This window comes from Dipodomys merriami, unplaced genomic scaffold, assembly GCF_024711535.1.
Source record: "Dipodomys merriami isolate MVZ:Mamm:240054 unplaced genomic scaffold, mDipMer1.0.p SCAF_12, whole genome shotgun sequence".
Taxonomy (NCBI): domain Eukaryota; kingdom Metazoa; phylum Chordata; class Mammalia; order Rodentia; family Heteromyidae; genus Dipodomys; species Dipodomys merriami.
In genome coordinates, this window is record NW_027202493.1 from 32,416,444 (window position 1) to 32,442,390 (window position 25,947).

The following is a 25,947-nucleotide window of genomic DNA, read 5'->3' on the forward strand; positions in this document are numbered from 1 at the left end:
TATAATGACTTCTTAAAATAACTTGCTCCTTCATGCTATCAGTCTTTGAAGTAGACAAGGGAGAGAAAGTAATGGGAATGGAATGCAATCTGTGATAGATTGTGTGCCAGGAGTAGTTGTCCTTTTTAAAGCAGCAGCTATCCAAACTTTTCAACTTGAGAAAGTATCTATAGGTCACACACATTGTTTCTAAGTCACACTACACAACATGAAAACCATCAATCGCAAAGCACCTGTGATGTTAAATGCACTCTTGAACAAAATAAATGTAACATACAAAGACATGTAGAATTAACAATTTGTTTCAATCCTGACTTGATGAAAAAAATCTTCTAAATTAACTCTATGGATGAAAGGAAGAACATCTCTCGAGCTATATCAACCACAATGATTCTCCAGGAACTGAACTGCATGACTCAAAAAAAAGTTTACAAAACTAAACTTTCAATTTTACAAGTGTGTGTGTGTGTGTGTGTGTGTGTGTGTGTGTGTGTGTGTATCAAAGGGCATACTGATTCAGCTCTCATTTAAAAACAATTCCAAAGGAAATAAATCTCAGTCTCTAACACACATACTTTCCTACGCTCTAATTTTAAAAAGGTTAGACAACACACAGCACGCTCTATGAAAGTTAACTCCTAAGGTTCTAAAGTAGTTCTTGGTCTAACCAATTTCGCATCAAAGCACAAATATAAATACAAAAAAAAAAGTTGGAATGCACCTACGAATTTAAACCTCAGAGGAAAAAAAAATGACGTATTTTTTTTTTTTTTGCAATGTGGGCACATTTAAAGTAAAATCCCACTCTCCGAGTGCAAGGTTCATCTTTTACTTGGTTTCCATTTCGGAGTGGGTGACAAGGTGAAAGCAGGTAGGAGGAGGTTCGCATCGCCGGGCTGAGTTCCACAGCACGGTCGGCCCCGGGGCGGTGAACACGACACCCTTAACCTCTCCCATTCCACTCACCTGGCAGCTCAGAGGCATAGCAGAATCGCCGGCTGGTGTCTGCGCTGCCTTTGGATTCTGCATCTGCTTCGAGGCTGGCGCCGCAGCTGAGCCCCGGGAGCTCCGCCTGGAGAGAGCTGCACACCGTGGCGACTTCTCAAAGGGAGCCTGGAGGCGCTGCAGAAGTCCCTCTGCAGGCTGGCACCTCTGTCTGTCTGTCTGTCTGTCTGTTGTGTCCTCCGGCAAACCCGGGCGTGGAAGGGCCCCAGAGTCCACCTTGCTTCGGTCCCCAAATTCAAACTAGAAACCTCCAACCTCACTTCCCCCTCACAAGACTAGAATGGAATCCATGCTCCAACTCCGGAGGAAAGGAGAACGGTTTTCAAGCCACCTGCACTCTCCTTCCTCATCATCCAGCCACACTCCGGGCCCAGGGCGAACGGGGACTCCGAGGGTTCCAGACCCCGACCGGCCCTTAACCCACGGGAAGGGAAAAAAAGAAGCTGCAGGAGCCCGAAGCCCGACAGGTACGTCCCCAGCGTCGGCGCGTGACGTCACCGCGTTGACGTGAACGGCCGCTCAGCATCCGGCTGCCCCGGCGCACCTTCCTATGGACCACTCTCCGAGCCCACGTCGGCGCCGATTGGGCAGCGTGAAAGCAGTGGGCGGGCTCAGATGTATGAGGGGGCGGAGCAAACGGACTGGCAGGTGCCGAGGGGCGGGCACTGGGTGTGAAGCCCGGGCCGGGCGCTCAGCTCACGTCACTCACGCACTCCTGTTTGCCCCGTCGGCGACCTCTCGGAAGGGCAGGAGGGGGCAGGCCCGAAAGGGGACGCTCCCAGGCCACCGGGCGTCCCCAGCCATCATCTGGTCGCCCCCATTCCCCTCCTGCGGCGGATCCCAGCCTCCCGGAGCAGCGGTCAGCCAGCGCATTCGTTCTAGAACTTCGATCGAAAGACGTGTGAAGCTTCGAATTGAGTTAGACCGGCGCCCAATGCTGCCCTGCCTGCAGGTCGTGGGCAGGTTCTGCAATGACGTCACCCGGTCCAAACCATAGTCTCCCATTACGTGCTTCGCGTTCCCAGGCAGGAAAACGGAGAGCCTAGTTTTAGCCAAAATGCACTTTGAAAGAGAATGCATGGAAATGCAAAAGTCTTGTGGAGGGGGAAAAAAAAAACATGATCCGAATTATCTTCGTTTGCATTTGCAGGTTCTTATCTTGATCACAGAATTCAGTAAGCCTAATCCCTGTCTTCCAAAGAGTTGTACTCAGACACTGACAAGTTGAATTGAAACCGCTTTGCACAACTACTTAATATGATCGTTTAAAAAAGATTTTTTAAAAAGCTCTATTCCTACTTGGAAGTGAAGGGTGAGGTTAAGAGGCAGTGGCCAAAGGTATGGCTTAAAGGCCTGGTGGGCAGGACTTGTGGGATCGGTATGAGTGCCAACACTGCATGGCAGAATTGAGACCCGCGCGTGTTGAGTGTTTCATGTATATCTATCATGTTTCAAATATAAACGGTGTTTCTGAATATTAACTGCCTTTAACAAAAAATCTTTCCAGACTTTCTATCTCCACATGTGTATACTTTACTGAATTTGTATCTTAGGTTTTTATGTATTTATGGGTCTGTATTGAACATGTATCCGTTTTATCCAGTCTTATTCTTTGTTTTCTTGTAAGGTAGAATTGCATATTCTCCATACCTGGGCTTCAAGGCTGGTAAAGTGCCACGATGGTAAAGGGTCGCTTGCAGCTCAGTCAAGCTGCTTATGGTCACTTGCACTACTTTCATCAAGGAAGAATTTGAGAGACCATGATCGTGTCAAAGCACAATTTTCATTTGCTCGAAACACTCTTAGGCAAATTTCTTAGAATACTTTTTTTTAAAAAATATGGAAAACCAAGCAAAACCTTTTCTGAACTAAGTTATTTTCATAAGAGATTTGTAGACATTTTTATGTCTTCTCACTGCAGACTTGTAACTAATTTTGGAAAGAAACTTCCATAATAATAATAAAACCCTTACCAAGCCAGGTGCTGGTGGCTCATGCTTGTAATCCTAGCTACTCAGGACGCTCAGATCTGAGGATCGAGGTTCAAACACAGCCCAGGCAGGAAAGTGAGACTCTTATCTCCAATTAGCCACTAGAAAACCAGAGATGGCATTGTGGATCCAAGTGGTAGAGTGCTAACCTTTAGCAAAAAGAGCTCAGGGACAACACCCAGGCCCGGAGTTCAAGCTCCACCACCCACCCACCCACCCACCCACCCACCCACACACACACACACACACACACACACACACACACACACACAAACCTCTACCAATATTTAGATTAGCTTTAATGCTCCTATACCTACCAATCAACAATCCGTAAGATCTCCAGGAAAGGGGAAAAAAGATTAACTCACACTGGAACAAGCTTATTTCAAACAGGCCTAAGATACCACATTTCTTTTTTTTTTAATTTTTTTTTTTTGGTCGGTTGTGGGGCTTGAACTCTGGGCCTGGGCGCTGTCCCTCAGCTCTTCAGCTCAATGCTAGCGCTCTACCACTTGAGCTACAGCGCCACTTCGATACCACATTTCTTAAGCCTTCTGGTAGCTGGGCTGACACCAAACAAATAAAAAAACAAATAAATAAATGGTGCACATGACCAGTGAATAGGATGCACCTTTTTTCTTTTAGCAGGTCCACTAGGAGATTTGGGAGAGGCACAACTCAGTAGTAGAGCATTTGCATATCATGTTTAAGACTCTGGGGTCTACCTCAATACCATACAGTCATGGGAGTGAGGAAGATGGGATTAATTCCCATAACAATCTAAGACCTTTTTTTAAGTTCCACAGAAAATTGGAGAAACAAACAAGACTATATAGATCTTCTTCATGCAATTGTGACCTTGCTTCAGAAAAAGAGCTTACATTGGGAAGAGATTAAGTTTATTAGTCACAGGCTTTAGTCACAGTTACTCTGCAGGTGAAGATAGAGAATTAATTGGGCTCAAGAGTAGGAGGCCAACCTGGGAAACATAGAGTTTTTTTTTTTTTTTTTAAGAAAATAGTAGGGGCTGGGAATGTGGCTTAGTGGTAGAGTGCTTGCCTATCATGCATGAAGCCCCGGGTTTGATTCCTCAGTACCACATAAACAGAAAAGGCTGGAAGTAGCAGTGTGGTTCAAGTGGTAGAGTGCAAGGCTTGAGCAAAAAGAAGCTCAGGGACAGTGCCTACATCTTGAGTTCAAGCTCCAGGACTGGCACCAAAAAGAAGAAAAGAAAAAGAAAATATTGTCATTGTACCCTCTAAAATTCCTTCCTGGGATACAATCAGCATCAGGGAAGTAGGTGAAACTGACCTTTTCCTGACCATTTTTTCTGCCAAGGACCATTTGGATATCTATAACATCATTCTCAGGCCACACAAAATTATTAATACTGCTAGACAGTCGAGCAATGAACAAGAAGCATACAAACATCATATGTGTCTGTCCCATGATGTACAAAATGATTTTTCAGGCTTTCTCTATGTCCTGTGAGCCGTTTTCTACCCCTGAACCTAAGAGCATTAAAATTTCCAGTTTCAAGTGATATCCTCTCTCTCTCCCTGTCTCCCTCTCTCTCTCCCTCTCTCCCTCTCCCTCCCCCTTTTTCCCTCCCTTCCCTCCCTCCCCCCTCTCTCTTTCTCTCACAAAATCCTGCCCAGCCTTGGGAAACTAGATACACTTTGGAATAATTTAAACAGATCTTATGAAGTAACCACTTTCTCACATTCTGCCAAACTAAAGGCTCAATATTTCCTTTTATTATTTATCAAAATGATCACCCCTTTTCAAACATGAGCCCTTAAATGTGACTAAATCCAGAAATACAGTAATTTAGGAACAAACTAGGTAATGTTTTATCTCTGCATATTGAGCTAGACTATCAAATAGATCCAAGAAATTCATCTGTCTTCTACATTCTAGATACATATAGGCAATTAATAATTCAAACTACCAACAGTTAAGGCAAACTTTCAATAATGTAGTTTCAAACTAAAAAATTCCTGCCTGGAATGTAATGATTTGGAACACTAAAATGAAAGACACTGACTTTTTTCTTCTTGAATTTGAAAATTACATGACTAAAATATCTGCATTTTAAGGAACACTTTTCTTCACAAAAGATTGCTCTATGTTGAGATTGTTTCCCCAAACACATAAAATTCAAGGTCTGCTAATGATCACTTACACAAAAACTTCAGAAAAGGAAAATACATAGTTCTACCCCAGCCGTCTTTGTAATTTATTATTTTCTAACTTGTTTTATCTTTCTTCCTGCATTCAGATACCAAAATTCCTAATTGGGAGTGGGAGGGAACACAAGAGGTTCTGCTAGAAATTTAAAAAGGATTATAAAGTCACTTGTACTGCATTGGAATTGCATTTTCTCCAGTGTGCTAGCTACAGTGATTTACAGTGCCATCTTCTGGCCAGGAAGCTGTAAAGCTTCCAACTTCCATGAAAGGAATGAAATATTCTTTAGCAGCACCTTGAAATCTAAGGCTGTCAGAACCCAGAGAAGTTGTCTCCAGTGTTACATGAGAGAGCAGAGGGGAAAGAAAGAGGTGGGTTTCCTTGAAGTAAACATCTAAAACATTTGACCTCTGAGGTCTCTGGCAAAGTCTGTAGTCCTTCCATTGTGGCTACTTTACAAGTCAACAGTACTAAGAAAGCAATTCAAGTCACTATCCTATAGCTTCAGGTTTGGCCTCCACTATCTTGACATTACTCTTAAGTAAAACAGTCTAGTAGGTTTCTATGTTACTCAGTAGGAATACTCAGGATGATGATACTAGATTTTGTAAGTCCTCCTACAATGTTGTGCAATGGACTCTATTCTGGATGGCAGAAAGGCTTTTTGGCTTTGTTTTGCAGCAACTCTTCTGAGTTGAAGTAGAACTCTACCTGTATCCTGTTTGACAACATATTCCTGGAAAAGATTGTACAAGCTGATAAACCACCTTGGCAAAACAAAACACATTGAGAAACTAGCCACCTGAGAAGCTTCCTGGAACAGCTAGCTGAACTAGAACTGCAAAAGGAAACCACCTTCTCAATCTTCAATGCTTAGAAACGCCAGCCCAGCCCACTCTCGGGGCCAGCACTGCCCATAGTGTGTTTTCCTCGCTTGGAAAGTAAATAAACCATTGCTTCCCTGCTTGACACGCTGCCTCTTGGTGAATTCTTTTACTCCCCTTGCACTGGCCCTAGCCCCCACACCTAATAGATTTAATTTCAGAAGAATCTGTCCTCAAGTATCTTCTGGAATCTTTCAATGAAGGATAAGGTACTTAGACTATTATACACTGCTGAGGCTTTCAATACACAGGTAATTTATATACATAGTAAATGTAAAGCTATAGAAAACCCTATTATTTTTTAAAAAGTCAAAACTTAATACTTCCCTGTTTTAATCATCTCAAATATATTGAAAAAGAATTCCTTTTAAGCAAAATTATTTTATGTGTGCCAGTACTAAGGATTGAATTCAGGGCCTGGGCGCTGTCCCTTAAGTTTTCTGCTCAACGCTGGCTCTACCACTTGAGCCACACCTCCACTTCCAGCTTTTGGGTGCTCAAGTGGAGACAGAAGTCTCACAGAGTTTCCTGGCCCAGCTGGCTTGGAACCATGATCTTCAGATCTCAGCCACCTGAGTACCTGGGATTACAGGTGGGAGCCACCGGCTCTGACACAAAGTTCCTTTTTTAACTGTGGGGAGGGACATCCTTTGATGAGCCGTGAGCACTCCCGTCCGAAACAAAAACCAAGACAAGTCTTTTTCTATGTCGTTTAGGGGAGGAAACAAGCTTTATTCAGAATCGGTTTCCAGGAGTGAAATCTCTCCCTCATTTCTGCCTTCCCCGCCCCCGGCTTCACACTCCTCAGCTTCCTTTTTAGTCTTCTAGGACATTCTTTCCCTTGCTAGTTTACAACTCACAGTTGCAAGGCCAGGTTCAGTTTCCCACGAACCCCACCCTCTGGTCCGCCCGCAACCCGTCAAGGCCACGCCCCTTTCCGACCCCGCCCCTTCGCAGGGGCACGCCCCCGCCCTTGCAATGCTCTACCTAGTCTGCGGCTACGCCCCGCCCCAGAGCTATGTCCCGCCCCCAGCAACGCCCTGCCACGCGTCGCCAGTGGATACGCTCCGCCCCTAGCTCTATACCCTGCCCCCTAGCATCGCCCCGCCCGCAGATACGCCCCGCCCCTCCGGCTACGCGCCGGCTCCCGCGCGCTGACGTCACATGCTAGCGCCGCCGACGCGTCGGCCGCTCCCCCTTCTTCTGCACTAGTTCTCGGGCTTGGGGGCGCTCGGGTGTGCAGTCTCTCCCTTGCGGTCCTGTGCGGTTGTCCTCACACCTCGGCATCTAGAGCCCCTTGCGAGGCTTTGGGGCGTGCAGTCAGGTATCTTCCCGGTCCCAAATGCTGCCGGTGCCCCGCCTTGCTGAGGCCACTAGCAACGACCTCGGCGTGGTAACGGGGTAACGGGGGCGCCCCCCCCCGGCCGCCCTCCCTCCGTGTCTAGGGGCGTCGGAGCCAGCTCGTTCGCTGCGTCCGGGTCCTGTGAGCGTAGTTCTTGGGCATTGCATCAGGTGGAACGGGGTCAAGCCTGAGGCTGCAGGTGTGCGAGAGCCCCAGCGCCCCGCCGACGCTGCAGTTAGGTTAGACTGCCTTGGTTTCTCTTTCAGGATGGCATGTTCTTAAATGCACGGAGAAGCCTCTGCCTTAAGTCCCGTGGGAAGACTGACAGCTCTGGACCGGTGGTCGTTGAGCATCACCGTTATTCCTCCTAAAGTCCTGTGTCATTGAGGTGAGTTGCACTCGGCGCGGAAAGCGGTGACCCGCAGAGTACCGACCCTTGGCTCGTGTAGACATTGCATGCTTTCTCACTTTCAGTGTTCACAGGTAAAAACACCTTCCTCTCATCAAAATACTACTTTTCTAGGAAACTGTGCGTTTCAAAGAAACCTTTATTCATTATTTTAAAAACTAGAACGGCAGTGCAATTAAAGGAATAGGCTAAACTGTCATTTCAGTTACTTGTATTACTATCTTTGATCTTATATGACCTGCATATATTTGATGGGTAGACAAAGTGGACGGCAATTAACTAGAAATCCTACAATCTTACGTCTCTTTCAATGATTTGATGCAGTTTTCATATGTTAGAAGTTGTACTATAAAAGTTGTGCTTCTGGAAATTGAACCCAGGTAGGCAAATTCTCTATACACTCAACCCCTTTAACTTTTAAATATGTGCCTGTTTTTATTCTCTCATGCAGAATCCACTCCAAGAGGTAGAAATATTTTCAATTGTCTTGGTAAATTACATCAGAAATGTTTATGAAGGTTTAAAACTTCTAGCTAACTTATGATAATAATGGCTTCTTATTATAATGTGAGAGTATTGTAGGGATGGTGAAGGGAAGCCAAATGTGAAAGAAAAGAAGTTCTTTCTAGGCTAGATTTGTCTGACGGTAGAGGATCTACCGCTCTAGTTAATATAAAACCACCTTTGTCCTAGATGAAAAGTAAGGAGCCTATTTTGTGAAGAAACTGGTTTCTGCACAGTAAGAGTCTGTTAGAAACTTGGTAAAGGTTAGAGAACTTGAGCAGTGGAGTTCTTTCGAGCTCATGTTAACAATACATTAGTGTTGTGTTCCAAATAATTTTTATTATCTTATCTCCTCCCTTCTAGTCTACATCATGAACATGATACCTTTTCACAAATAGAAAGTCTATATCTGAATAGAAAATCACATATTACAGAAAAGCACATATTTTGAAAAAGTCTGTTAGGGGCCTGCTTTCATTTTCTACTTTTTCTAAGCAATGAGAAATAAGAGGTTTTCTTTGAGGAGGTAGATTAAACCACTTTCTATAGTTTGAGTTGGTACTGTTTTGGGAGAACTGTCTAGATTGTAGAGGCAGATTGTAGCAAAAGACTGCTTAACATCTGTTGACATCTTTTTACTATTTCTCTTCAGATCATTCTGTCAAATCTGAAAAAAAGGCTTAATGCCTGTCTTCCAGATTGATGAGGATGCAAGTTTTCTTTCATATAATGTCATTTTTCATATTTGGTCCTGGTCTTTTGTTTTGTCTAACATTGCTTGTGACTTCAAAGAAATTCTTAGAAAAAACAATCTGAAAAATCTAATTTCACTAGAGGCTGAGATACTATTTTTGGAGCATAGTTATCATGTTTGAAAAGTTGCTTGGTGCCATAGAAAAACTTTAAATGTCACAGTGAGGAATTTAGAAATGGGAAATTGTTAAAGGATTTTTTTCTGTAATCCTAACTATTCAGAAGGCTTAGATCTGATGTTTCTAATCTAGGTTACTTTGTTTTCTGTTAAGAAATTTAAGACAAATTATATTTAAATCTGTTTGTTGCTGTTGTTCTTGCTGGTGGTCATGGGGCTTGAACTCTAGACCTAGGCACTGTTTCTCAGCTCTTCAGCTTAAGGCTAGCTCTACCACTAGAGCCACATCACCATTTCTGGCTTTCTGGTGGTTTATTGGAGATAGGAGTCTCTCCGACTTTCCTGCCTGGGCTGCTTTGAACCATGATATTGAGATATCAGCCTCCTTAGTAGCTAGGATTACAGGCATAAGCTACCGGCACCTGGCTATATTTTAAATCTTTACTCTTTTTAGATGTAGAAATTAAGCCCCAGAAAAGTCAGATTAACATAGTGAATTCACATATATCCATGTTAAGGGGGATCTTGTGAATGGGTTGGTCTATTACTTTTGTAATAAAGTAGTAATCTTCCTCCTCCTCTTGTGTCTCTATCTCTCTGTCTCTTTCTCTTTTACACACACCAATATGCATACACATTTTCTAAGCTTTCACTACCTAATGTATTCTAGCTTCTCCTTAAGTAGCCACTGTCTTGGATCACCTTAATCATTTATGTTGGTATAAGAGTTTAAGTATGGTGGAGTGTTGTATAACAGTGAAAGTGTGGCTGGGTTTAATCACAGCTGCTTAGAATGCAGGTATAATAGGATCCCAATTTGAGACGAGCCTGGGCAAAATGTTAACAAGACCACATCTTATTAAATAAGCCAAGCTTAGTATTGTCTATAATAAGATGAACTATAAAGCTGTGCAGTTTATAAATGTGTAATTGTGCCCAGGGGAAGTGGTTTGTCCCTGTAATCCCAGCTACTCAGGAGGTAGAGATATAGAGAAGTACAGTTCATGGCTACTGTAGGCAAAAGTTAGCAAAATCTCAAAAAATAAAGAGCAAAAACCTCAACAAATAAGGCAGTATGTTGGTGTGTATTTGTAATCCCATTTTTGTGGGAAGCATAAGTAGGAGGATCACAGTCTGGGACCAGTTCTAGGTGAAATTTCAATATCCTATCTGAAAAACAACTAACGCAAAAAAAAGTCTGGGGATCAGAATCAAGTGTAGAGTGTCTGCTTGGCAAGCACACAGTCCTGAGTTCAGACTCGAGTGCCACCAAAATAAATAAGAGTATGTTGAGCGGGGCGCTGGTGGCTCATGCCTGTAATCCTAGCTACTCAGGAGGCTGAGCTCTGAGGATCAGGGTTCAAAGCCAGCCTGGGCAGGAAAGTCCATGAGACTCTTACCTCCAATAAACCACTAGAAAACCGGAAGTGGCACTGTGGCTTAAGCGGTAGAGCGCTCCCCTTGAGCTGAAGAGCGCAAGGACAACGCCCAAGCCCAGAGTTCAAGTCCCACGACCAACCAAAAAAAAAGAGTATGTGATACCAAAAGCAAAACATATAAAATAAGTTTGTTCACATCTAACTAGGCATGATGGTTCACACACCTGTAGATCTTAGTAGTTGGGAGGCTGAGGTAGAGAAACCTGAGTTCAAGGCCAGTGTAGCTACTTTGTTTCAAATGCAATTTGCATTCAGATAAAATTGAAAGGTATGTAGTATATAAGGAGAAAAGTCTAGTTGACAGATAAGTACTTCATTGCATAAAGATATTTTGAAAGTTAACAAAGACTGCTAGTAAGAACCAGGCAAAGATATGGGAATAGTTTAAAAGAAAAGACATGTTTAACAAATGCTTAACTACTGTGGATGTTTTTTTATTTCAATAGTAAGTGAAAAAATTCAAAAGCTGAGCTGCTGAGGAGGCTGAGATCTGAGGATCATGTTTCAACATCAGCATAGGCAGGAAAATCCATAAAGTTCTTATCTCCAGTTAACCAACAAAAATAGAAGTGGAACTGTGACTCAAGTCGTGGAGTGTTAGCCTTGAGTGAAAAAAGCTAAAGAATGGTACTTAGGCCCTGAGTTACCACCCCCTCCCCCACACAAATAAAAATGAAACACCATCTCTTAACCAACATAATGATTAAAATAACAAACGGGCTACAGACGTGCCAGACAGTTCTTAATATATTACTTAACTAATTCTCCCAGTGATTGTGTAGGTGTATATGTTTATTTGACAAGTGAATATACTGAGACTCATAAAGACATATAATGGCATATGCCCTTTATTGGCTTATATTACCTCTCAGATTTTAATAAATAATAGCTAGTGTTAATAAGGAGATTTGTGAGCAGATTAGAATATAAATTGATGAGCAACACCTAAATAAATGTGTTTACAAACCATAAGGATTTTTTTTGTTTTTTGTTTTTTGTTTTTTGTTTTGTTGGCTGTGGGGCTTGAACTCTGGGCCTGGGCGCTGTTCCTCAGCTCTTCAGCTCAAGGCTAGTGCTCTACCACTTGAGCCACAGCGCCACTTCTGGCTTTTTTCTTTTTGCTTATATGGTGCTTAGGAATTGAACCCAGGGCCTCAGGCATGCAAGGCAAGCACTCTACCACTGAGCCACCTTCCCAGCCCCTTAAGGAAATTTTTGCAGTAAGTACATTAAAATATAGGTACAGACATTTTACCTGAAGTTGCTTTATAATAGCAAAGCAATAGCATCAGTAACTTGCAGCATTTTAACAAGCTTGCATTCTTATCAGAGACAATAAAATACTGTTAATAATTAATTCATGTAGGGAAAAGTTTGTCCTTCTGTGCATGTACATAAGCATATATAATATTTGTTGTTCTAAAACATTCTTTAAAAATTTTATTGTTATAATAAAGGTAATCTACAGAGGGGTTATGGTTACATAAGTCAGGTAAAGTGTACATTCCTTGCTTTTTGTTGTTTTTGTTGTTGTTTTTTGTTTTGGTGCTTGAATTTGGGGCCTGGGTGCTGTCCTTCAGCTTTTTCACTCAAGGCTGGCGCTCTACCACTTTGAGCCACAGCACCACTTCTAGTTTTCTGGTGGTCAATTGGAGATAATAGTCTCATAGACTTTACTGCCTGAGCTGGCTTCAAACCACAGTCCTCAGATCTGAGCTTCCTGGGTAGCTAAGATTACAGGTATGAGCCACTGGCACCCAGCAAGAGTACTTTTTTTTTTTTTGGAAGCTAAACTTTTTTGGTATTTTTTTCCTAGTTCTGCAATGAAACATGCTTATAAAGTCACTGCTAATTTTCTTTCTTTTTATTTTAATTGTAAAGGTGATGTACCCAGGGGTTACAGTTACATAAGTAAGGTAATGAGTACATTTCTTTTTGAGCAGTGTTATACCCTCCCTCATATTCTCCTCCTGTCCCCCCGCCCCCCCGTCCCAGCTTCTCTCCCCCAAATTGTTTATTTCCAACATAGTGTCTAATGTATATCACTGTAACATTGGTTTACCCTTTTTCCCTATGTTTCTGTGATTCCCCTTTCCTTCTGCAAATCAGATAAACTTATGTACAAACTTATACAAACAAGATAAAGGGTACAGAAATGAAAAAGCATAGAGCTCCCCTGTAACCCAGATATCCCACTCCTAGGCATTTACCCAAATGACCACAAACAAGACAACACTTAAGCTAACAGTACAACCATGTTCATTGCATAGCTAAGATATGGAACCAGCCCAGATACCCCTCAGTAGGTGAATGGATCAAGAAAATGTGATACACACACACACACACACACACACACACACACACACACACACACAAACACACACACATATATACATAATGGAATTCTGTTCTTCCATCAAAAAGAATGACATTGCCCCATTTGTAAGGAAATGGAAAGACTTGGAAAAAACTAAGTGAAGCAAGCCAAAGAAACATAGGCTGAATGGTTTCTCTCATTTGTAATAACAAAATATGTCTAGGATATTCTTAGCAGAGAATCACAATAGCTCAATAGCTATGTGCATATGACCACATAAAATGATGCTTATTGAAACAAACTCCAAGAAATGGAAATGACTTTTTTACTGTTTGCAGTTCTTTCTTTTTTTTCCCTTTGGTTATGCCCCGTACCCTTTGTCTTGTATATGAGTACATTTCTTTTTGGATAATGACACCCCTCCCATTCCCACCCATAAGTCGTGTAGTTCATTTTCAACATAGTGTGCAGTGAGTACTATTGCTCCCTGTGTTCACCTTTTGTTCCTCCATTTCTCTGTCTTCCCTTACACTACCAAAGACATATAAACAAACAGAACAAAAAGGAAAGAAAAGCAACAAAAAAGAAAAAAACCTCTTGTTTTCATTTCCTGGAGTTCATGTTGATAAATATTATTTTGTAAAATCAGATGCACATAGGCATTGTACCTTTCTGTTTCTTTCCCAAAACATTCTTATAGAATGGAAATGTCACTGGTTTTGGTTTCTCTATAAATATGTTTCATGTGTAGAATTGAAATAGTTTAAACTTCTAAATAAAGATGTTAAAATCCTTTATAGTGCTGGTGTAGGGGTTTGAATTCAGGACCTTCACTCTTGTTTCTTGTTTTTTTTTTTTTTCACTCAAGGCAAGCACTCTACTACATGAGCTACACCTTCACTTTCAGCTTTTTGCTGGGTAATTGAGATATGAGTCTGTTGGATTTAGCTTTCCAGGCTGACTTTGAATGACAATTCTTAGATCTCAGTCTCTTGAGTAGTTAGTAGTATCCTAGTAGAATTATAGGTATGAATCAACCCAGTGCCTTTTAATTAGAATTTGTATCAAACTTCCTGATTGCTATGAGACTTACCTTGATTAACTTTTTAATATCTAGCATAGGTATAAAAATGCCTTAAAAAAAGAAACATGGAGAAATATGTGAGACTACAAAAGATTGGAGAAGGTTCATTTGGTAAAGCAGTTCTTGTTAAATCTGCAGAGGATGGCAGACAGTATGTTATCAAGGAAATTAACATCTCAAAAGTAAGTATCTTTATAGTTTCATTACACAATGTTTCATACACAATTAGAGCTCTTTGGTAGAGCCCTAAAAACTATAGCAATGTATAATAATGCCCTGTGTATATTCTTTTAGAGCTTTTCTGATATATATGTTTTTTTGTAGTTAGAAAGATCTACCTACTATTCTTGAATGTAGATTATATTTTTGCTTATAGAGTCATCACTTTTAATTTCTTCCTAGTTTTTGTCATTTGAACTATATAACCACCATAATATTTAATCACTTTATTAATGATAGACTTAGGACTTTCTGTCAGTTAAATTCATTGTATTCTTTTTTTCCTCCCGTTCAAGATGTCAAGTAAAGAAAGGGAAGAATCAAGGAGGGAAGTTGCAGTGTTGGCAAACATGAAGCACCCAAATATTGTCCAGTACAGAGAATCATTTGAAGGTCAGATTAACATTCTCAAGCAAGTTCAAGATAAGCCCTAAGCCACTTGTAATTTGGGGGTATTTTCTTTGTAAAGAATTACTTTGTGAATGCATTTTTAGATTATTGCTGAACCTCCATACTGCGATCCTTAGTGGTTTTACTAGTTACATTCTACTAACAGTTTATGAGGGTTTCTTTCTCCTTTATATCCTTGCCACCCTTTGTTGCTGATAAAAACAAACCCACTTAACCTGTCAGTCATGAATGCTGTTCATTAAAATGCAAAGAGAACTGTATTTAAGAGCTTTATATCTCTGGTTTAGGAATAGTAAAGCACTGCAGGTATTATCATGCAAATTGAACTTGAATTTTTTTTTCTGTGAAAACTGATAGGGGGGTTTTGATGCACATTGCATTGAATCTGTAGATTGCTTTCAGCAGTATGGCCATTTTTATGTATTGTTTTAGCCAATCCACGAACTTGAGAGATCTTTCCGTCTTCTGGTATCTTCTTTAAGCTTACATAATTTTCATTGTAGAGGTCTTTCACCACCTTGGTTAAGCTTATACCTAGATTTTTTGTTTTATTTTATTTTTTTGTGATGGAATTGTTTTCCTGACTTGTTTTGATTTTTCACTCAGCTTGTTTATTGCATAGAAAAGCTACTGATTTTTGTATATTGATCTTATATGCTACTACATTGCCAAGTGTTTATTTCTAGTAGGGTTTTGGTGCAAACTTTAGGGTCTTTAAAGTATAGAATCATATCATAGAATTATATAATTTGATGTCTTCTTTTTATTTGATATAATTTGATGTCTTCCTTTTATTTGGATACTTTCCTTTGAATTTTTATAAATTTCTTTCTCTTGCCTTTTTGCTCTGGTTAGTGATTCCTGTACTATTGAATAAGAGTGGGCAGAGTGACTGTTCCCAATAGCAAAGTTATGGAAATAGCCCAGATGCTCAATAAATGAATGAGTCCTACACACAATGGAATTTTACACAGTCATTAGACTATTACATCATTTTCAGGGAAAAGGATAGACCTAGAACAAATCATGTGAAGTGAGTTAAGCCATGCTCAGAGAGACATATCCAGAAGGTAGATCTAAAATACCTGATAAACAAAAATCAAGAACTCTAACAACAACAGATGCTGGAGGGGATGTGGACAGAAAGGAACCTTACTTCATTGTTGGTGGGAATGTAAACTTGTTCAACCACTTTGGAAAGCAGTATGGAGGTTCCTCAAAAGACTTCACATAGAACTCCCCTATGACCCAGCAATCCCACTTTTGGGCATTTACCCAAATATTTACAAACAAGACCACACTGAAGCTACCAGCACAACTATGTTTATTGCAGCATTATTTACCATAGCTAAGATATGGAACCAACCCAGATGCCCCTCAGTAGATGAATGGATCAAGAAAATGTGGTATATATACACAATGGAATTCTATGCCTCCATCAGAAAGAATGACATTGCCCCATTTGTTAGGAAATGGAAAAACTTGGAAAAAATTATATTAAGTGAAGTAAGCCAGGCCCAAAGAAACATAGGTCCCATGGTTTCCCTTATTTGTAATATCTAGTATATGTATGAGTCAAGCGGAAAAGGTCAGATAATGTGATGTCAGGAAAATGAACCCTTAGATGTGTATTTTAATGTTTTTTTCTTTCATGCCTGTGTTTCTAATGCATTTATAAGATTATCTCTTTGTAGCTTTGTATGTCCCTCCCCCACAGTATAACCCCTGCTTTCACTATATTTGATGTCAGTATAACTTGTGGAGGAGATGGGGAAAAACCAGTTGTTTAAGGATACAGGTGGACCTGTTGCAACAATGAGAAGTACAAGTTGTCATGTCCAAAACGAGCTTTACAACGTTGGTGCGGGGGGGGGGGGGGGGAGGGGAAGGGGGGGAAGGAGAAGGATTGGGATTGGGGGGGAGGGGGGAGGCTGGGAAGGGATGTGAAGGGTAAACAAAGGAGGAGGCTGCAATGCTTGGTAAGAAATGTACGCATTATCCTGCCCATGTAATTGTAACTCCTCTGTACAGTATGTTCACAAATAAAATTAAATTAAATTAAAAAAAATAAAATAAAATACCTGATAAAGTATACAGGACTCTAGGTATTCACACACAGTAAAACCAAAGGAGGATACTCTTAGGGGAGGAACACAAAGGTACACACTTTGGCTGTTAAACTCATAAGATTCAGAAACACAATTATGGGAGGAATGCTGCTCCAAACTAAAGTAAATCTGTTCACCAAGTAGTCAGCTAACCAACCACACCTAAATGATGTACATTATGTCCAGAATCCAGGTTCTGGGGCATCCTTGTACCACTCCAGAGACTTTGGACATCTACTTCTGCACTGGAGTGATTGGTTGTCCTCCTGTGATTAGCTGAGTAATTGGCCTTTTTCTTCAGAACATTTATCATAAAAGGATGTTGAATTTTGCCAAAGACTTTTTCTGCTTTAATCAAGATGATTGTATGAATTTTGTCCTTGATATTATTTATTTCTGTGCTGTTTTACATTTAATAGGTTAAACCATTGTACATAGTTCATCCTTTAATAAACTGAACCATCCTTGCATATTTCATTCTTGAACTTTGACTTGTTTATGGTGTTTGATCTCTTTAATGTTTTGTTGAATTGTTTGAAAATACTTAATTGAGAATTATGCATCTATGTTCATTAAATAGATTGGTTTGTAATTCTCTAGTTTGGGAATGAGGGTAATACTGACTAAATAATGAATTTGATAACGTTCTCCTATTTATATTTCCTGAGTAGCTGGGATAACAGGTACAGGCCATCATGCTTAGCTTTTTCTTTAATTGGTTGAGGTGGAGTTGCTTGTAACCTAGGTCATTGTACAGTCTATATTACCAGTATACTTTGATTTTGTGCTCCAATTCTTTGAGTATACTTCTGCTTTTATTTGTCTAGCTGCTGCTTTTTAGTGTACCTTTAATTAAGCTGTGCACTTGATATACTTTCAAAGAAATATAATATAGTGTTTATATTTTGTAGAAAATGGCTCTCTTTACATAGTAATGGATTACTGTGAAGGAGGAGACCTGTTCAAACGAATAAATGCTCAGAAGGGCTTTTTTTTCCAAGAAGATCAGGTAAGTTAGCATGTAGGAGCTTAATTTTTACTACATTATCAAGAAGTAATTAAAAAGTCTGATTATGTATATTATCTGGCTACAAATCTTAATTGTAAATACTAGAGCGATCTGGTATCATATTCAGTATATTGGTCACTTTCTAACTCACTGCAACCTTTGGTCAGCTTCTTTAGTGCATTTCCAGTCTGTAATAATATATTACTACCTGTGTAATTGTTATATTCTATGTGTATATTTTATACATACATATAGCTATGTATAGAAATTATAGATAGTTAATCTGTATGTTACCAGTGCTTCCAGACCTATCTTCCCCAAATGTAGCCTTGCCAAGTAACTCCAGCTCTGGAGGTTAGCAGCTTTTGAATAGCAACTTTATTAAATGTAGCCCCAGCATGAACATGCATATACACACACACATACACACACACAAATATAGTGAACAGAAGGAAAACAGGGATAGCTTATTACCTTTTATTCCACCTTTTGCAAAGCCACTTTCTTGAGATAAACATTGTGTACTGGTTGTTTCCCTACCTATTCCTTCTTTCCTTCCTACATGCATGTGCACATAGACACACACACATATATACAGAATGCAGCTGTATGGGATAAGCATATATTTAAAAAAACAGCAGTATATACTATAGTATTCTGCAATGTTTTTGTTCAACTAAGATATGCACAAATACACATAGAAGTGATTCATTTTGTTGGCTGCCTGTATATACTCTCATATTGAATCAATCCTCCTAATGGATATTTGTGTTGTTTATCGTTCTTGATCTGACCAATTGTGCTACAGCAAACATCCTTGTATACCCACCTTAATATTTCTGGTATTATGTTTGTAGAATAAATTTGAAGCCAAAATTGCTGCTTTCAGTTTATATGAATTATAAAATATATATATATATATATATATATATTTTTTAAACTAGTTTAAATGCCCTCTACTTGGAATTATTTTGGTATTAGGCATGAGGTAGAATTTAAGCTTCTTTACTTCCAAATGGCCAGTTCCTGAGAGGGTGTTTATTTGTAGTAAACACAGGGAAGCATAGGTCAGGCCTGCTTCCAAATTTCTACTCATGTGATTTTTATTTTTACTGAAAAAAAGCCGAATTTAAAAATGAACAAGTTATACACTATCAAATATTACAAGGTATAAATTGCCTCTTCAAGTTTCTTTTCATACTTTTTGACTTAAGCAATATTTCAGAGCGTTTCTGAAATTTTTTTATTTGCTTTTCTCCCTAGATTTTGGACTGGTTTGTTCAGATATGTTTAGCCCTGAAACATGTACATGATAGGAAAATTCTTCATCGAGACATAAAATCACAGGTTTGTTCTTTCTGTTACTAATAACTTGTCAGTGGATAAAGACATGGAGCCATGTCTGGAGCCACAACTTTTGGGCCGAAAGCAGTGTATGAGGAATTGTCTATCTTTTCTTTCCTTCGTCCCCCTTGACCCAGATCCTAGAATCTTCTTTATGCACTGTATGTTAGAGCTCTGCCTAGTTTTGTTTTGTTTTTTGATTTTTGTTGTTGTTGTTTTCTTTTGGTCATGGGACTTGAACCTGGATGCTGTCCTTGAGCTCTTTTGCTCAAGGCTAGCACTCTACCACTTTAAGCCACAGTGCCACTTCCAGTTTTCTGGTGGTTAATTGGATATAAGAGTCTCACAGATTTCTCTGCCCCAGCTGGCTTGGAACCGTGATCCTCTCAGCCTCCTTAGTAACTAGGATTACAGGCGTAAGCCACCAGTGCCCAGCTTCTTACTCTTTTTTTAAAATATTTTTTTATTGTAAAGATACTGTATAGAGGGGTTACAGTTATATGAGTAAGGAAATGAGTACATTTCCTAATGAGCATTGTTATCCCCACCTTTGTTTTTCCCCTACTATTCCTTCCTATCTTCCCAACTCCTCCCTCTCTCCCATGGTATAACCCTTGTTGTCACTGTATTTGATTCTGGTGCCCTGCATCTTGTATACACATTTTTCTAATTTGGAGAGGGGAAGGGAAATAAAATGCTGAAACAAGGATACAGGTTGACCCATTGTAACAATGAGATATACAAGACACTATGTTGAAAATGGCTTCTTACTTTTTATAGTCCCCCCTAACTCCCTCCTTCTGATGGAGCAAATCTGAAAAGCCATTGTGTAGTGTCTTAATTCCAGAACACTTTAGGCACTTCAGAGAGAAACTACATACATTCATTGATTCCTCTTCCACCAAGACTGTGATAGCCACTAATCCACTTCCTATGTCCAGATTTTGTGTTCTACACATTTTATTTAAGTGGAACTAACATAGTAGATGCCTTTCTCCTAATTTAAACTTTCTGTTGTTGAATTGTAAGAGTTCCTTTTCTAGATATGTGTCATTTCAGATATATGCTATGCCAGTATTTTCTACCATTGTGTAGATAACTTATTTGTTGTTTTTTTTTGTTTTTTGTTTTTTGGTTTTGAGGATCATGGGCTTGAACCCTGGGCCTGAGCACTTTCCCTGAGCTCTTCAGCTCAAGGCAAGAATTCTACTACTTGAGCCACAGCACCACTTCCAATTTTCTGATGGTTAATTGAATATAAGAGTCTCACAGACTTTCTTGCCTATGTTGGCTTTGAACCATGATCCTCAGATCTCAGCCTCCTGAGTAGCTAGGATTACAGGTGTGAGCCACCAGTGCCCGGCCCTATTTGTTTTCTTGATGGTGCATCAAAGGTGATACACATTTTTTTATTTGGATGAACTTCAGTTTAATTTTTTGTTTATTTTGTTCATTTGAGCTTTTGGTATCATGTCTAAGAAACCATTGTTTCTATCAAGGGTGTGAAAATTTTCTCCTAGATTTTATTCTGAGAGTTCTATGGTTTTAAGTTTAGAATCCATTTTGAGTTTATTTCTGCATGTGGTATGAGATAGGAAACTACATTTATTTTCTTGTATGTGGGTATCTTGTAATCTCAATGTTTTTTTAACTAGACTATGAATGAATATATTGTTGGCTCATACAGGTAAGACTGTAGCAATATTTGTGGGATTTTTTTCCTATCTTTTGCAGAACATATTTCTAACCAAAGATGGTACGATACAACTTGGAGATTTTGGAATTGCTAGAGTTCTTAATAGGTAACATACTTATCTTGAAGTTTATTTTGATATAATTTCTTCACTGAAATTTCAATTCATCATGATGTTTGTGATAATTTATTGCTTATTTTCTTATATGAAGTTTGTTAATAATTTGTTGTTGTTTTAGTACTGTAGAGCTGGCTCGAACTTGTATAGGAACCCCATACTACTTGTCACCTGAAATCTGTGAAAACAAGCCTTATAACAATAAAAGGTATTTAAAAAGACATTCATTATGATATATTTCATTGAACTGTTCCATTATGTTTGTTAACTTTGAGAATACTATTATAAAATCAGCAATGTACATGTTCATAAAGATTATTTTCTTGGTATCTTACTGAAGAAGATATAGGAAGAATTCCATTATTTACAATTCCATTGTAATTGGAAGCAGAGTACTTTCTTTTGTCTTTCCCTTTGAACTGGTCACTTCCTACTGAATTGTAGCAAGTATTTATTGAACACATACTGTATACCAGGCACTGTTAAGTGCTTTCCAAACATATATTTTAACACTGAGCTCCACTACAACTAAGATGCTGTAAAACAGAAGAATGCGAAAGTCTGCCATTGAATTCCAGTGACCTTTTATGTTCTCTTCCTCCTTCAGATGAAAAAATTTCAACAAAGTACCTTTGTTAGTTGCTGCTGATATAGTTCTTCTTTCTGTTGTAAATTTGTATTTTTCATAGTAATGTGAGACCATATTTTCCTTGTATATATTTTAAAATGCCAGAATTTTTTGCAAATCATTGAATAAAGCAAGTTGAATTTTGCCAAACAAAACCAAATAAATGGAATAGATATGAATTTCCTTTACCACTTATATTCAGATATTAAATTTGTTAAATGAAATTTTAAACTAACTGCTTAGGCAACTTATTGTCTAATTTTGAGCAGCTATTGTTGTCATTTAGTGATTGTTTTTGATTTTTGAAGAAAATGCTTTACAAACCACATATTTTTCCAATGCATTTCTGTGCCACTTATGTTTCCTTTAAATGAAAATATTTAAAGTATATTCTGATGGTGAAAATAAACTCTCATTTTTGTCTTCTTTAGTGACATTTGGGCTCTGGGCTGTGTCCTTTATGAGATGTGTACACTTAAACATGCAGTAAGTAAAAGTTTCTGGAATATATTTTAATTACATCATCTTTCAGATGATTCTTTTGGACTAGAAATTTTTCTCGTAGTTTTTAAATTTACTTTAAATTTACTTTCTGAAGTGTATATCCAAATTGATTTACTCCTAGCATATTTGCATGTTACATACTTGATGTTATAGTTCATACTTTATTAAAGTATTTCTATTGATAGAAACACAAACTTGCTCTTTTCCTTGGTGCCAGTTGAAGGGCTTGAACTCAGGGCCTGCTGATATTCCTTAGCTTTTTTGCTCAAGGCTAGTGCCCCTACCACTTGAGCCACAGCTCCACTTCTCGCTTTTTGGTAGGGAATTGGAGCCTCTCCAAGTCTCATGGACTTTCCTGACTGGGCTAGCTTCGAACTCAGGTCTCAGCCTCCTGAATACCTAGGATTATAGGTGTGAGCTACCAGCATCTGTTGTTGCTTTCCTCTTAATGTAAATCCATCTTTGAATTTCCTTTTAGCAAGTTGTCTCAAAATACCCAAGTTAAGCTGATCATGGTGGTACATGCCTGTAAACCCAGCACTTAGGAGTGTGAGATAGCAGATCTTGAGTTCAAAGCCAGCCTGGGCTTCATAGTGAGACTGTCTCAAAAATAACAAAAAATAAACCTTACATTTTTTTAAAATTTGGAATTGAAAACTATTTATAGAAGTTTGTTCAATATGCTCAAATGAATTTTTTTTTTTGCCAGTCCTGGGGCTTGAACTCAGGGCCTGGGCTCTGTCCCTGAACATCTTTTGCTCAAGGCTAGCACTCTACCACTAAAGCCACAGTGCCACTTCCAGCTTTTTCTGTGTATGTGATACTGAGGAATCGAACCCAGGGCCCCATGCATGCAAGGCAAGCACTCTACCACTGAGCCACTTTCCCAACCCTCAAATGAATTTTATCAATTTAAGTGCTTCTTAGAGTATAATTTTAACTCTTCTTTTTTTATTGTTTTATTTTTGAGACTCTTTTTTAATAGCAGGAAACATAACAAAGGAGAATTTTTGTCCTGAGTAGTCTTAATCACTTTTCATTTTAAAATCTCTTCTTAAATGTTTTCTTCCACTGACTGACAAAATATTTTCATTACACACAATTTCAGAAAATACATACATTTATAAATAAGTAAATATAATGAACAGTTCTTCCAACCAGCAGTAACAACCTATACTATTTGTTATTTTCCTCTAAGTTTTGTTATAGATTAATTTATAAAATGAATTCTGGATTATTTCTTTCCAATAGTTTGATTATACTGTCTATGTAGTTTTATAGCTTGTTTATTGCTTGATAATATTTGGAGTGTGCCTTTCTTTGAAGTTCTTTTAATGGCTACATACACTTTGGTATTGTCTTAAATTTTATTTTTCTTAAGAAAAACAAATTGCTGAAGTGATACAGAATTGTGGTTATCAGATAGATATATTCGTATTTGAAGAAATTTGTCCATTTTCTGTGACAGTAATTTTGGGGTTAAACCACTGTTTATTTAGGTAAATCTTACACTGATCATGTCTGCCACTATAGCCTCTATATTTTGGAATCAGTTACTCTTTTTTCTTTCTTTCTTTCTTTCTTTTTTTTTTTTTTTTTTTGTTTGTATGTAGCCCAGGCTGGCCTTAAAAATCACCATCTTCCTTCCTTAGTCTCCTAAGTGCTGGGATTACAGGTGAGATGCCTGGCCTTGGAATTTACTAAGTAATGAAACTGAGTACCTCATAAAACTAACTAGTTCCTCACCTTTGTCCATGAAGTGTTTGTCAGTTGAAAGATAAAGGAATTAGAGAAAAATATCTTTTCTTCTTTTCATGGTTAGGATTCCTTTTTAGGAACACATATTTTTATAAGAATAAATTTATTTAAATTTTTATAAGCTGAATGATATTTTTAAATGTTCTAGGTGAACTTTTATAATAGGTATAATCATTGATGTCTAATTGATAGCTCATTTTGTTTATTTGATGTTTATATTAAGAATATATTCATGTTAGCCATACACTGGTGGCTCAAGCCTATAATCCTAGCTAATAGGAGGCTGAGATCTGAGGATCATGGTTGGAAGATATCCAGACAGGAAAGTCCATGTGATTCTTATTTCTAAGTAACCACCAAAAAGCCAGAAGTGGAGCTGAAGCTCAATTGCTTGAGTGCCAGTTTCATGTGAAAATAAAGATGAGGGACAGCACTCAGGTCCTGAGTTTTATCCCTAGTACAGGTACACACACAAATAAAAACCCAAATGGTTGTACAACTGTTATGTTAGCATAAAACCATCTTTAAATTATCTCACCTCTACATTCTTTTTATAGCAGTAGTTATATTGTATTTAATCCTAACACATATATTAGTATTATTAAACATATAGAGCTATTAATATAGCTTATATTCCCTTTGGGAATATTTGCAACATTGTTTATTCTATAGCTGTAAACAGCATTACACACAAAAAATAATAACAGTGATCCTGGTACTGATGGCTCATGCTTGTAATCCTAGCTACTCAGGCTGCAATCTGAGGATTTGGCTTTGAAGACAATCCAGGCAGACTATTATCTCCAATTAACCAGCAAATACTTAAAAAGTTTTAAAACACTAACTCTACTTAAGTAGTAGAGTGCCGACCTTTAGTCAGGAGGACAAGTCCCTGAGTTCAAACCCCAGTACTGGCAAAAATAAATAAATAGATTAATTAATAATAAGAAACATTGTCTAGCAGGAAAAAAATTGTAGTATATTTATTTAATATATTTTTCCAAATGCTGTAGTTCTATAATTTCTTACTCTAATCATTATAACAGATTTAAAGGAAGTCATGTCCTAAGTGCAGGTCTTCTGTTTTTTATCCCTTCTGTGGTTCTTTGGCCCTGGTTTTGCTACCTGTAAGGTAAAACTTCATGAACACTCAATTATTATCATGGTTTATGAAATACTTACTATATTTAATACCTGTATCATCTCTTGACATGTTGAATATGTAAAAATGAGTCATTTGTGTTATTATGGTTTATTTTTGAGGAGTGATATCCTCTCTGAAGTACATTTATAGATAACTAAGGTTTGCTTTAGAGAGCATATGTTCATAATTTGGAAGAGGGTTGTATTTCTATTCTATATTAATAGGAAAAGAACTATTTATCATTGCTAATATCCCCACTTTCAAGTTTTATGTACTTCCTATGTATTGATTTGTTTTCTGGCTTTTAGTTTGAAGCTGGCAATATGAAGAACCTCGTACTGAAGATAATATCTGGATCTTTTCCACCAGTGTCTTCACATTATTCCTATGATCTCCGCAATTTGCTTTCTCAGTTATTTAAGAGAAATCCTAAGGATAGACCATCAGTCAACTCCATATTGGAGAAAGGTTTTATAGCCAAACGTATTGAAAGATTTCTCTCACCTCAGGTATGTTTTGTAAATTTTATCTTTAAAATTAAATTAGTACTTAAGACATGTCCTCCGATTTTGTGGCAAGCATATGTGAATCTTGGAGATTAGACGCACTTTCCAGCCCGTGTGGTCACCACTGTCCTCACCTGTGGGAAGTAGCATCATGAATGCGAGGTGATTATGAGAATTTTTTAAAAGTAATAACGCATGTAAAGTGCTTAATGTCAAGCATGAAAATGTTCAAGATAGTCAGGTGCAGGGGCTCACCTCTGTAATACTACCTATTCAGAAAGCTGTGATTGGAAGATCTGTTTAAGGCCAGGCTGGGCAAAATGTTTTTAAGACCCCATCTTAGACAGTAAGAAAACTGAGTATAATTATTCATGCCTGTCCTTCTACTGCCTAGAAAAACAAAAAGGAAGATCCAGACTAGCCCAGTCAGAAAATGCAGCACTCTATTTAACAATAATGGAAGCAAAAA

General features: G+C 38.6%; 2 protein-coding genes across 13 annotated transcripts in view; one reads left to right on the forward strand and one right to left on the reverse strand.

Annotated features, from left to right (window-relative positions):
• Nucleotides 1–1,508, reverse strand: part of Clcn3 (chloride voltage-gated channel 3) — a 67,278-nt gene extending 65,770 nt beyond the window's left edge. For 2 of the 4 annotated variants that reach the window (XM_070016491.1, XM_070016488.1), the window contains exon 1: nt 967–1,505. The gene's annotated coding sequence lies outside the window, so the exon portion shown is untranslated. Of the gene's footprint in view, nt 1–966 lie in introns of all 4 variants that reach the window. The other 2 variants (XM_070016485.1, XM_070016487.1) reach the window with 2 other exon arrangements.
• Nucleotides 1,509–7,266: 5,758 nt separating this feature from the next.
• Nucleotides 7,267–25,947, forward strand: part of Nek1 (NIMA related kinase 1) — a 100,309-nt gene continuing 81,628 nt past the window's right edge. For all 9 annotated transcript variants that reach the window (XM_070016493.1, XM_070016494.1, XM_070016497.1 and 6 more), the window contains exons 1-10: nt 7,267–7,394; nt 7,679–7,800; nt 14,070–14,218; nt 14,552–14,648; nt 17,686–17,783; nt 19,047–19,130; nt 20,862–20,929; nt 21,060–21,146; nt 21,998–22,052; nt 25,281–25,481. In XM_070016493.1, the coding sequence (XP_069872594.1) occupies nt 14,102–14,218; nt 14,552–14,648; nt 17,686–17,783; nt 19,047–19,130; nt 20,862–20,929; nt 21,060–21,146; nt 21,998–22,052; nt 25,281–25,481 (807 nt within the window). In that variant the 5' untranslated portion in view covers nt 7,267–7,394; nt 7,679–7,800; nt 14,070–14,101. The remainder of the gene's footprint in view (nt 7,395–7,678; nt 7,801–14,069; nt 14,219–14,551; nt 14,649–17,685; nt 17,784–19,046; nt 19,131–20,861; nt 20,930–21,059; nt 21,147–21,997; nt 22,053–25,280; nt 25,482–25,947) is intronic.